This window comes from Anguilla rostrata, chromosome 1 (genome assembly GCF_018555375.3).
Source record: "Anguilla rostrata isolate EN2019 chromosome 1, ASM1855537v3, whole genome shotgun sequence".
In the NCBI taxonomy this organism is placed as follows: domain Eukaryota; kingdom Metazoa; phylum Chordata; class Actinopteri; order Anguilliformes; family Anguillidae; genus Anguilla; species Anguilla rostrata.
This window is the reverse complement of record NC_057933.1, coordinates 61,433,706-61,447,831: the sequence shown is the minus strand read 5'-3', so window position 1 is coordinate 61,447,831 and position 14,126 is coordinate 61,433,706. Positions and strand designations below refer to the sequence as shown.

General features: G+C 36.6%; 1 protein-coding gene across 1 annotated transcript; it reads left to right on the top strand.

Annotated features, from left to right (window-relative positions):
- The first annotated feature begins 4,745 nt into the window (after positions 1 to 4,745).
- Positions 4,746 to 12,740, top strand: upp1 (uridine phosphorylase 1). Its single transcript, XM_064346962.1, has 8 exons — positions 4,746 to 5,018; positions 6,993 to 7,040; positions 8,243 to 8,360; positions 8,507 to 8,665; positions 9,158 to 9,272; positions 9,620 to 9,829; positions 10,087 to 10,233; positions 11,155 to 12,740. Exons 2-8 carry the CDS (start codon positions 6,997 to 6,999, stop codon positions 11,301 to 11,303), a joined length of 942 nt encoding a protein of 313 aa, XP_064203032.1. The 5' UTR covers positions 4,746 to 5,018; positions 6,993 to 6,996; the 3' UTR covers positions 11,304 to 12,740.
- The last annotated feature ends 1,386 nt before the right edge of the window (positions 12,741 to 14,126 follow it).

Below are 14,126 nucleotides of genomic sequence, written 5' to 3'. Positions count from 1 at the left end.
TGTCTGCTTTAGTATTAATATTGTCTCATTAAAAAGCAGGACTTTGATTAATATTTCCTGTCTCGTGGGAAATTATTTGTTCATTTGATAATCTCTCTTCTGTCTTTTGGAAAGATGAAAAACATTGGAGTGGATCAGCTTTATGAAATTATTCATCTTCATAGCCAAAGTCACCAAAAACCCAAGAAAGGTAAGATGGTTCATAGGTTATGGCATATGTAGCTTGACGGAAATATGTAGCATGGGGGATTATGTATTGTATGTGTGGTCTGAACGTGTATTTTATGCAAGCAGGCAAAACCGGGCTTTGTATTTGAAGCTCACTTCCTGGTGTTGTTGATGTTGCTCACTAGTGTCTAGTGCGGTTGGCTCCAGTATGGGTGTTTTAGCTGTCCATTTCAATGTAATTCAATGGTAATAATATGGTCAAAATATCAAGACAATTTTTTTCCATACGAAATTTTAGTCGCAGTGTCTCCCCATGTACTGATTTAAGTTATTCTGTAATTTGGACAATCTTTTTAAATTTTGTGGATGAATCAGGGACAGTTAGCATCACTGCCGAGTCACTGTATCTCACTCGCTTAGTGGATGACAGACTCGGCCGGCCTTCATGCCCATATAAGGGGTCCCCCCTTTGCCCTAATGTGCAGTCTCAGGATCCAATTTTTACAACATGGCGGGATGAAAACTGCACTTTCGCAGTTTCAAAACGCTTTTCACAAGCCCATGGAAGGCCAGTGGGTGACATTTTTTGACATTTGGACTAATACCGTGTTATATTACACAATCTCTTGAAGCACCAAGTATAAAGAAATTGGTCATCTCATTTGTGTCTTGCCTTCCATGAACTGATTTTCAAAATAGCCATGGTCAGTTGTAATTAGCCCACACAATTTATAGTTAAAAAGAGCTGTTACACTAATGGTGTCAGTGAAGAGTAAACCAAGGGGAAATCTTGCTGATGCAAGAGGAATGTTGTTCTGGTTCATTTTCCTCTGTGGCCTTTTAAACATGTTTTATGCCCTTGTTCACAACAGTGTAATCACAAGACACAAGCTGTTCTGCAGGGCTGGTCAGAGGCCTGTCGCTCTATTTTCTCCAAATCGACAAATGTGCCACTGTATATTTTGTGCACTGCACTTTTGATAAGCTTACTGCATCTTGATATTTTATTTTATGATGATAATGTATTCTGCCCTGCTCCATTAGAAAGAATATCATACAGCAGAGAATTTCTGATCAAGTTGGCCAGCTCCCCAATTGCCAAAAGAAGGCCTGATTTCTTACCAGAGCACCCAGTTGTTCTGGATAAGCCAGTAAGTAAGTTATAATACAAATGTTTTTAAAAATAAATTGATTGTACTTTTTATTTAATCCTTCAAATGTAACACACAGGTTTTGTAGATTAAAAAAAAAAAACAGTTACTACATTTATAAGATGTATTCAATGTTTCAAGGTTCTAATGTTTTGGGAGACTGCCTTCATGACTGAAGTAAACAAAGGCTGTTTTGTCAGTAGCATAATTGTTATTTGATGTCATTGAGTCTTTCTTTCTTTAGCATTCAGTTGACATCTTGCTCCAACAGAGAGACCATGATGTATCAGGATTGCATCTCTGACGTGCCCTGGATCAAGATGACTTGTAAGTACAATTTACAATTAACAAGTATTTACTATACTATTTCACTGTTTCTTATGTAATGTTAATATATTGTTTATATGTTAATTGTTTGTATGGTGTTTCTTAAGTGCTATCAGTATGAAAAAAATACATAAAAATAGGCCTAGGTAACAAATCATATGTAGGTAGGTTTCATAATTTAACTAACGGATGATTTCATTTTTTTTTTCAACCTGGGTCTTATGCTGCTTCATTGTCAGTTTAAAAAAAAAAATTGTTTTATATGGAGGTTTCTTTTTCTGCAGTTCTGCAAGTTGAAATGGAATTTTTGGCAATTTCAGCAAATTTAAATTTTCACATTCATTTTCACTTCCAAATGAGATGTTTTGATAAACTGGACTTGCTTGAGGTAAATTGAACCTGTATCTTGATATGTCTGACACACTGTTGTGAAGCTGTTGACATGGAGGAAAAAAACCTCTAAAAGATCATAAACCTTGACAATGAAGCAGGTGTGTAAAATACTCAGATCAGATCCAATAGAAATGATGGAAAATACGATGCAAATAAGACCCAGGCTGAAAAAACTAAACTCATAGTATTACTTTGTAGCAGTAGTGTCATGCAGTGTTTAGAATTGCATTGTTTCTTTATTGTAGTATTTAAAGTGTTTTATATAGTTGTAGTCGTTTTGTACTGCAATCTGTTCTGCTCTGTTTTTGCCCATCTTCATCCCCCACTAGAACTGAGAACTGCCTTACCCCAGAAGAATTCAGAATGGCTCAAGATTTTTTTCAAATGTACCAGTTCCTCGCCTCCTTGTTCACATGACAGCTTGCAGATGTGGAACGATACACAAAATATTCTGCTTTTGTAATGCAGTGTAGGTTAATGTAGGTGTTATAAAATTACTAATTTTTGTTTGTCTGGTGTCTCCTGTGTACAGTTCTATATTTGTATAATACTAAGTTTTCCATTTAACTTATTGTAGATGAGTAAACTTTCCTGTTGTTTTTTTCCCCCCCAGGAAGTGGTTTAAACACCATTGTTTGCATTATTGTATTTCTAAATTGTAGTCACTGAGTTTTACAGTAGCATTGTTTTAAACATGACCTTTTGTTTCCCATATCTGGATTGTTTTGAAAAAAAATCTTAAATCTTGCTTGGAATTCAATACAGAATAGTTGTTGCATTTCTTTCAGGTGTATCACCTAAAATCATCCGTTGAAGACTTATGGCAATGAAAGAGGTTGCCTGTTAACCTCTGCAAATCACTCGCATCTTTAAAGGTACTAAGGGGATTAACATTTCAATGAGATGTTTTAAGAGCATTTGCTCCTGAAAGTTGATGTGTGCTGATTGGAAAAATAATTTTGTATCACTTCTACTAATTGGGATGGATTAGTGTGCTCCTATATTTTTCAACTTGGGAGCACATGTTTTCTTTGAAATAATGTTAGTGGTATGGTAATACGGTAATACTCTACCATCTATAAATGGTGATGCATCTGCAAGGAAGGTATTTAGGGCAGTGTCCTTTTGGTTGCTAAGCATGTTATAGGTGCAAATAAACCTGTTGCCTTGGTACATTTGAATTCCAATTTATTGTATTATAAATGCTCGTTATTTTTCCATTGTCTTAGTTGTCTTGATTTCATATAAAAAAATAATATAGCTTGATGGCTACCAGACAGTTATTAATGTGCCCACAGCTGACGTGACTTCACTGTGACTGTTGAGATTAGCCAATTAAACTAGCCAGTTGGCTGTAGGTAGTTTGGTCTTTCCCTTTTGTTCAATGAGGTACATTTATAATTATCACTGACAGTTATTCGTAATGGACATGTTGGAAAGGAACAGGTTATACCAGGAAATGGTTCTTGGAGAGTGGCAGTAGTGTACAAAACTTTCTCCAGCCCATTATTGTTCATTAATAAAAAGTAGAAAGAGGAGGGAATAATACATCACCTGCTTCTATTACTTTTGAAATAAGGGACAGTAGCATCTTCTAGAAGGAATTAACTTAAATTTGCTAAAAAATAAATAAATTAAAAACAAATGTAAAAAGGGGGGCTCTTCCAAGGCCATTTTATGCTTTATTTCCAGCCCTTTGTTGTAGAGCATAACTGGTGGATTTTCTGTATCATATGAACCTTCTTCAGAAGATTCAAATTAGTTGTGTTTGAGTTTCCAAACCAGCAAATATGGTGGTACATGAAAACACCCACAGAAGTGCGAAAATGGCTCCTTTTAGTTTTTTTTAATTTTATTTAAAAGAAAGGTCCCATTATATCATATTATTGACCTGCCTACTATATTTGATGTCTTGATTCAATGGGTGGAAGGTTGGTAGCTTTAGGGTGCATGGTCTCTAAAGCTACCAATTTGCTTTTAGTTTTTAAAAAGATAAAATTTCAAAAGACACCATTTGGTGTCGACATGGCTTTCTCTTCTAGCATAAGTAAAGACTGGCAGATGGGGAAGCTAGACTTACCGTGTGTGCCCCAGATCTAGGGGCATGTGAACAGACATCCAGTGGATGAAATTGCAGCACCACAAAGAGCCAAAAGGGGCCCTCAAAAGAAGGGCCCCTTTGCCTGGGACTGCTGCTCTCAATGAAAGAAATAGTATGGCTTCTTATAGGCCAGACTGCTTCCAGAACCTCATGCTGAAGTCAGTGGGTTTCGCGAAGAAATTTATTTTGAATCCGATACCCTGCCGACAATAGCCTACATCCCGGGACCACAGCAGCAAATGTTGCTAATTTGCATATTAATCGATTCTGGCATTCACAATGATGGTAAAGGTGTAGCGATACTACTGAGCCATTTTCAGTAGTTTATTAACGTTAAACATTTTTGGTTGAAAAAAACAAAAACAAACAAATATTGAATGATTTTCAAGATTTTAAAATACACCTGGAGGGGTACTTTAAACGCTTAGGTCTGCGCTTAGGAAAATTTCTTCCAGGTATTTGGTCACGTGCCAGAAATATCGGCGTACGTGTGTACGTGTTTCTGTGCTCGTAGCACAAACGGCCTACCGTCCGAAGACAAAAACCACATCTGCACAAACTAAACCGGGCTTCCTCAATCACGGAATCACTGGCCATTTTTAAATTCACGGAGGTCATGTGTGCGTCCTGTGTGCGCAAATCACAGATCTTGAAAAAGTGAGTGGTCGATCACAACTGATTCTAAGAATTAACCAGCCGATCTCTCCATATGTACATCCAAGGAGAAGCGACGCAGAGAAATGCGAGCACGAGTCAGCTTATTGGTGTATGCTAAAGCGTAGCTACCTACCCATAACAATACCTCACTGCAGCAGAAGTACTGTGACTGAACACACTGGATAACCCACTGACTGCTTAAAGTAGGACGGGTATTTTAGGTAAGTCAATTAATAACCCTTATATATAATTTTTAAAATACATGTTAGCTAATTATGAACAATAAGGTCCGCAGGTGATTGATGTTTAACTTGTGATTAGTCCCGTCAACGTTGACGCTAGTCTATCACGGCCAAGTTAACCTGCTGCGTTTTTATCGAGTTCTCGTTTCATTATCACTTCGTCTGCATCTAATTAAGAACAATCAACAGAAAATGTTAGCTAAATAGCAAGCCGCCAGGGCTTCCAATATGTATCGATATGTATATTACTGAGCGTAATTTATTAAGTATAACGTTAGCTTTCTCGCTAGACTAGTGCTATCTCAGTGGGGCAACAACATCGCTAGTTAATTTACTGTGGTGAAACGTGACATACCATCGTTATTAATTGATCAGATAACATCTATTTGGTTTTCATGGTTTTACGACTGCTTGCTAATTTAAAATTAAATTGATATAGCTAAGAATAATCATCAGTGAATGTTTCGCCGTTTAGCCAAGGTGCGTTCACACAGTGATCAACTCATCAACCAGGTTGCCGGAAGTCCATTCATTCTCTATGTAGCTGAGCGACCCCGAGCAACCAAAGTTGCCCGAAAAATGTTTCCCACAGTTTATCAGGCTTCGCCCGTCAACAGCCAATCAGAGTTTCGGGCTTCCTATTTCTCCAAAAATTCTGGTAGGCAAGATTTCACTCAATGTAACTACCTCTCACCCCTCCAGGCTTCCAATAAATTGTTTAATTGTAATTGAAGACAAGGGTGGCTATGTTGAAGAAAATCATGTCTAAGATTTTTTATTACTGTTGGTGGAAAAAAATGTTTGTAATTTGTTATTTAATAAATTTTCATATATTAACTGATTTCTTCTCTACCTAAAGTTAAAAAAACACATATTTCCTAAAACTTTTGGCCTGTACTGTAGATCAAACAAAAAAAAAAAAGTTATAGCAACACAATTCATATAGTTGAATATATTTACAAAACCATTTAATTATTTCACTTGATTGGGTAGCAAAAAGATACAAGTACGTACAAGACAGAACTATGTGAGCAACTCTCAATAGCGATGCTTGTAAGCCAGTAATCAATGCAATAAAATATTTTAAACTCTCAGGGCTGTGTACTTCTGGCGACCTAATACTTTTGGCCTGCACTATAAAGTTTCTGGAGATCAATTTTAAAAAATCACAGATGAAAATTTGCTCAATTTGGATTTATTTTAAATATTATTTAGGGGTGATAATAATTTTTACCCCAAATGTTTCCGAGAAAAATAGGCTACTATTACAAAAAAGTTTTTATAACAAGAATTTTTATTAGAGTGAAGGTGTATTGTGTATTTTATAGCCTATACAAACATTGTTGCTCAGTTTCATGAAGGGAACCAGTCATTCTGAAGGTGACTGTACGGTCTCAAGTGCTTCGCCTCAGGCTACTTCCTACCTATGTGTTGGGAATTCAAACTGTATAATGCCCAGCCATTATTCCTTACTTCTACCTGTGGTGTGGGCATACCACAACTAAAATACAGATCATTCATGGTGAGTAGGTTTTTTGAGAAGGACTGCTCAATGTTACAAATGATGGCTAATGTTACGTTCCAAAATAGCTTAACATAAATACAGCTAGCAGCTCAGCCAATACACTCTGGGTAACTTCACTTAAAAGGACTTAAGGAAATACAGCTAGCAGCTCACCAACATCTGTAATGTAATGTTCTGTATTGTACTCTTGTCTTGTACAAATTGTCTTCTTTTCTCATGGTTTAGCTCAGTTAATTATCATTTCAATGCAATATTTAATTTCTTTGTTAGTGCTTTACTTTCAGGAAAATAATATTGTTAATTGTCAGGGATTGGCAAGAATATAGCTTGTTATATTAAATTATCTTGCCATCTCAAAATTGTTAAAAAGCAAAGGTCTGATTTTGAGAAAATGATAAGCATAATAAGTGTGAAATTTATGTTCTCAGGAAAATGGCGCCAGGCTTCAGCGATCAGAAGAGTGGAGCAGGCGAAAGGTGAGGGTTTTGGGAATCAAGTAGTAACACAATGACTGTATTCTGAAGGCTGCAGTATCTAAAATAAAAATAAACACTGTAAATGTATCATTTGTAATATCAATAAAAGCAGGCACTGTTGAATTATTATCGGGATTCTGGATGTGCTGTCTTATATATATATATATATATATAATTTAATTATCCATCACTTTTGTGAAATGACAAGGAATAAACCACTAGACAAGGGAGTCCACTTGACAACAGGCAGTAAATACGCTGAATTATATAATTTCAGCTTTATTTCCAAATGGAAGTCACTCAATATCAAAAAGGGTTATAATATTTGTACCTACAAATGTACATTTGGTATAAATGGCAATCTGAGATATAGCATATTATAATGACAACTGCAGTGCAGCATTAAAAAGTGACATTTTTAATGCTATACTCATATCTCTACATACAGGATATGTTTGAAAAGTCTTTCTCATTCTGTAATGGGTAAAACATAACAACAGAAAAAAGGGAAATTGCTCTCTATCAGGAGTGTTTCTGATTATCATGGTGAAAACCCTACTGGAACTTCCCACATGTACACACTGAAAAACCACAGAATTGCCAAACTGTAAGTGTAGAAACAAAATAAACATCCTCTAGTTGTTGTATTTGACCCAAAATGTGGAACAGCAATAGCAGTGATACTAAATAACAATGTTCAGGCAACATTCAACATTTGTATGATTACTGCACAAGTATTAAAATAAATCATGTACCATTTATGCATTAATGTGCTTTGGCATCAAATCTTCCATCAAAAAGAAGAACATTTAAAAAGTTGCTAACCAGGTGATGCAGAAACCTTAGCATAAAAGCATGAAAAATAATAGGATCAAGGCCATTAGTGAGCCAGTGGTATATTTCATGTTTACAACATGTTTAAGTTCAACCCCCAACCATTGTGAGTGCAACATGCAAACACTTGAGGGGTGTGAATCACTCCAAAGGAAACACTATTTAGTTTACAAACTGCTTAGAGGTTGTGCATTGGAATGCCATCTGGGGCACTGGTGCTGTTCTCTAGAGCATGACCTAACCTAAATTTCTTCACTAAATATGTGGCGATTACAAGTAGGCTAAGTATGTTAACTATGCAAGCTGCCAAAGAAAAGGGCCTTTACTTAGCAAATGTAATCATCCTAGTTGCATTTTTTCTTTCCTAGCCCAAGATCTGTCCATGTGAACAATCCACACTTGGACTCAATGAAAGAGGATGTACTGTACCATTTTAACCTGGGGACAGCCACTCAGGATTTACCAGCGATGTTTGGGGATGTTAAAGTAAGACCCAGTGCTTATGCCACTTGGTAATATTTACTAGATCCCATTATATTTTAAATGTGGTTATTCGTAAGTATGCACATGCGTGTGCACTCATACCATTGTAATAAATAAAATTCATTTTATTTTATTTAATCTTGTCCCAGTTTGTCTGTGTTGGAGGCAGTGCATGGAGAATGAAGGCCTTCGTCCAGTACATCGCTGGAGAGCTGGGCTTTGGGGATCCTAAGGCTGACTACCCCAACCTCTGTGCAGGAACTGACCGCTACAGCATGTACAAAGTTGGCCCTGTGTTATCTGTCAGTGTAAGTGTGGGTATACGTACGTTGTGTGATAATGACAATAATCTACTGCTGCTCTGTTCAGTCCTGTAACTAAATAAGTGCTTTTTATTTTATTGATAAGGAATATTTTGTCTGCATTAAATTTGTTGCATTATTTGTTAAATTAAATTAGCATTGCTGGCATGTCCTATAACAAAGGAAAGGCTTTTTACTTTATTAATAAGGAATATTTGGCCTGAATTAAATCAGCCTTGCTGGTGTGTTCTGGGTGAATTGATCAAGGTGCTAACCTCGTTCTGAGTAACCAAGCAAGAGCTTAACAGTATTGAGAACATTAAAAAAAATAAATAAATAACGTCTAGAAATCCAGTAATTTAATTTTCCTCTTAAATATTGTGTAGAATTGAAGGATGCAGGGCTTTCCAAAAATCAAACGTAATTAGTGCTCTATGGGATGACGCTGATTAGAGCTTGGGTCTAACATACAGTGTGATGTGTTTGACTGTGTTTCAGCATGGCATGGGCATCCCTTCTATTTCCATAATGTTACATGAACTCATCAAGCTCCTTTACCACGCAAACTGCTCTGATGTCACAGTTGTGCGAATCGGGACTTCAGGTGGAATAGGTAGCTCTTTCCGACTGATACTCTTTTGTATAAATGTGTCAAGAGAACTTTCAGTGTATTCAATTGAATGTCAGTAAATCTTAAAGTGAAAAAATAAAGTAGAGATAATGGTTTTTCTTTTCTTTTTTTCATGTTAATGCAAACATAGTTCCAGCAACCCATTTCTTGAAAGTTCATAAAGAAATTTTTTGAAATGAGGTTTGGGGAAAAAAAGCCTTGTATATCTTTCTGTGCAACTTTTAATTCAAGGAATAGGTAAAGGCATATTCTGTACTTACTATATTTGGAGGGAAGTCAGAAGCCATTATCTACATGTACATAAAATGGTTCTCTGTCTCTCTCATCAGGCCTAAAACCAGGTACTGTGGTTATCACCAAGCAATCGATGGATGCTTCTTTTCAACCAAAGTTGGAACAAGTAATTCTTGGAAAGACCGTCGTTCGAAGTACTGACCTGGATGAAGAACTGGCAGAGGAACTTCTCCAATGTGGGGCAGAGTTGGATGAATTTGAGACAGTCATAGGCAACACCATGTGTACACTGGACTTCTATGAAGGTATCAGTCACAGGTGTAGAGTTGTCCCTGATTCAAGTGCCTACCATCTTTGGTTGTTTTTAATCTAATTCCTGTTGAAGTATTGATGACCTAAACTGAAGAGAAACCAAGTACAAACAGAACAATGATCAGTCAAGGTCAACTGAGAAGACCTATTGTAGTGGTCAATCATAACCATAAATAAGTGGCCAGGATTTGAATCACAGTTCATCTGTAACATCTCAGTTATGATGGACTGATTAAGTGTTGTTTTGTAGGTCAAGCCCGTCTGGATGGTGCTTTCTGCTCCTACACTGAAGAGGACAAACTGAATTATTTGGGCGAGGCGTATGCTGCAGGAATCAGGAACATTGAGATGGAATCGTCTGTGTTTGCAGCTATGTGCAAACTCAGCTGCCTTAGAGGTATGGTGAGGTATTATTTGCAAACCAAATACAGAAATACGTGATGCTATTTATGGTTGTACCAGTTTTAGTAAATTATGAATTTCTTAATTGTTCAATTTGGTTAATTGGAGACAGGTAGACCAAAAGGCAAATGCATTAACATAACAACATAATGATGAGAACAGGCCATTCAGCCCAACAATGCTTGCCATTTTCCTAACTTAATTGTACCTGGTGCTCTGATTACCTACAGACTAGATAGTATCTAACTGTATCAAGCAGGGTCTTGAAAACCCACAGAGTTTCTGCCTCTACTGTATGACCTGGCAGGCTATTCCACACAGTGACTACTCTCTGCATGAAAAAATGCCTCCTAATGTCTGTGCGGAATTTACCTTTTGCTAATTTTCATTTATGTCCCCTTGTTTTACTAACCTAAAGAATCACTTGTAGTTCACTTTGTTAATCCTCGTTATGAATTTAAAAGCCTCAATCAAATCTTCCTAAGCTAAGAGATTAAACTTTTTCCTCATTGTGCTCTTGTTTATGGAAACGCAGTCAAAGAGTTTGTGATGATGTCAATCTTTCATAAAAGCTACTTACCTATCTTACCCTCTTTGCCTCCTGCATTTGTGTCAAGTCACATGATTTGTGCTCTACTGTGTGACTGCACTAAACTTGATCACATAGTTAAATAGAGCAGCGAGAGAGACCCATGGCAGATTTCTGCCAAATTGCAGCCTACAAAATCTGTTTATCGGAACAGGCCCAAGTTGTTGTTTACAAATTCTGTGGTCTTTATTGTTGGTATACCACACAATTAAGTAAAACTGCAGGCTATTTTCTCAGGGATAATCCAATTCTGAGAATTGGAGATTCCAGTTGGTATACACAGGCACATTCTCAAACAACTGTCATGTCTCTCTTTGTGTACTCCAGCGGCAGTGGTGTGTGTGACACTGCTGGATCGCCTCAAAGGGGATCAGCTGACAAGCTCTCATGATGTCCTCAACAACTTCCAGCAACGACCTCAGATGCTGGTGGGGCACTTCATCAAGAAGCAGCTGAAGGCATCCCAGAAAAGCTGAGATGTGACGCTCAGTGATTTCAATGTTGTTGACTCATTGCAGCTTAATTGAAAAAACAAAAACACAATGATTGTCATTATAGAAAGGGAAGTCTGAGCTTAACCGTCATATGTGTTGTCTGAAATAATTATATTGAATGATATCTTAGTAGTTCTGTCATTTAGGAATGATTTGCATTGATGCTATATTTAGTTTGCAAACTAGGAAGATGACACTGGTTCTATGGAAAGTAAATGTAAATGTTACTTTTAAAAATGTGCAACAGTATAATCACATTGAAATGAAAGTTGTGTACATGTAAGCATTGGTTTCTTAAGAGTTAAATTACAATTTAAATTATATTTATATTTTTATCAAATTGTTTTATCAGAAAATTACTGAGTGGAAGAACACAATCCTTGCACTGTCTGTATATTCATACTTTGTGAAATTGTTTCACAAATGTCACAAAAGGGGATGTTATTTTTGCTGCACCTGATGTAATTCACTGAAAGGTCTTAAAACACGGTGTAAACAATCCTTCTGTAGCAGTCCCTTTAAATGAAGAGACTCCTAGGAATGTGCTTTGTTAATTATGGGAGCATGAGGCCTCATGAACCCTATAATGGATAGATATATAGCCTTATGGGCTTGTACTAACAGCTTGTATTTCTCATGCACAGGACAAAAACATGTTCACCAAACCTCTTCCTTCTTTTCATTTAGTATTCCTAGGCCTACTTTGTACATCATATATGGATGTACAAGTATTTAATGAACACAGGTAACTATATTTTTTCTTAAAGGTTTTGATTTTGTAGAGAACAGTTTTGTTTCCGAATTTGATTTTTTTAAATGGATTGTGCCGTTTCTGTCAGGCCAAGAGAAGTTATCAAAGTTATCACTATGTAAAAGGCATATGCATATGTTTTATTGTACTGTAGAGAGAGAAAAAACATTAAATCTTGTATTGCTTCCAGCCCACCTACTACTACTACTATTATTATTATAACAATTATTATTACAGCCAATACTAGTTTTAATTAGCAGTATTGTTGATTAAGATTGTGTCTGTGGACTCACTGAAATAAGTGTCTCATACTTGGGTCCACTGTTTTTGGCTGGACCGCAACAGCAGGGCCAGCCCTACAAACGCGAATGTCTGTGACTGAGTGAGTGATGAAGTTACACCATTGGTCGGCCGAGTTATGAAGTTACACCGTTGGTCGGCCGGATCATGTGTGTTAGGTCCAGCCATATACTAGGTTTTGACCTGGTCTTGTTTTGTATTACTCTAATAAAATACATTTTCCATGTAAGAGAAGTTACATAAACCAAGAAAATACCTCTGTACATTTGTAAACAATACTGCTATAAAACATGTCTATCTACCATACTATTAAACTGAATTTCAGCTAAGACTTAAACACGAACAAAGCAAGCCATGATCTGTATCCATCTTTTCCTTCATTTCAACCTGGCTCTGTGTTTCTTCCTGTTTCCCCACCAACAGCAAGCAAACAGCTGAACAAGTTGTGATTCCACATGGTTATGTAAAATCAGTCACCAGCAATGGTTAGAATTTGATGCCAGTATCACTAAAAAAAGGGAAAAATATATACTACATATGGATCTGGAAAAAGTAGTGTGTGCTCACTGTAGCTTTCTATAGCAGTTGTCTGTTATGTGCTGCTTATGTTACTGACCAAAATGTTTGAAACGTACTAAAGCAATTCATACCTTTGTGTTCCCAGATCACCATTAACATATTGACAGTGGTAATGTTAGATGGCCATCTTTACTTACAGAGAATGTAACTGGTGATTCTGGGTAGCTAAACCTCAGTGGTTTAATTGTAACAGATGGAAGGTTTCTAGCTGGTTGTTTTAACGATGGACATGGGTTTGCAGAGTGCAAATTCAGTATGTGGTGTTACAGCCTAAATCTTGTAGTCACACTTGGTATCTGAACATCTAAAAAATGATTCAAGGTTTACATGTGAAATGAAATTTATGATCTCAGAAAAAACATTTCTAGTGCAAATCATTTAGTCATTACTAATAAACAAGCAATGACCCATTGACGGAAATTACATACCATTTTTTGAGCATGTTCTTTAATACTTTGCTGTTCTGAAATATTAATTTATAACCAAATTATGTATGAATAATTGGCAGAGAATTCACAAAACTGACTTTCCAGGATTGCGAGAAATTGAATCAGAAACTCTATCTCTGATGATTTTAGATGCACGGTTTAGGGGTAGCATAAAAAAGTTTCACTGTTAAAGGGATACATAATCCTGAATTCAGTTATTGTTGGCTTTTAAGTGCAGATTGGTACCACACAGGGAAGATAAAATTAATTTTTTTACTGGTAATGAAATAAATCAACACATTTGGAAATTACGGCAGTTTAGATGGTGATGCGCGTATCTTATACAAGACATACAAATTCTGTTCATCCTCTTAATAGTTTGGGACTTACTGTTTTACAAAGAAATGATGTGCCATATGCACTGCTACTGAATCCTGACCATGCCGGTTCCTTTTGGCGCATAATTGGCCAGGGAGAGAGGGCAGGGGTTGGATTAGTCGTCTCTGACTTTGATGTCACCAGAAGTGCGTCCAGTGCGCTGACAGGGTGACTTTTTGCTACATAATTATGCAGAGTTGGATGTCATTGTGAATGTGAATCAGTGGGATTTTTTGCAACCTTCTTACAGGTGAGCTTTTGTGCTGACCGACTAAACATAAAAATTTTAATTTATTTGTTATGCTGAGGAGGTGAATAAGATATCTGATGCACTTGTGCCAGTACAATAGAACTACCCTATATTGTATT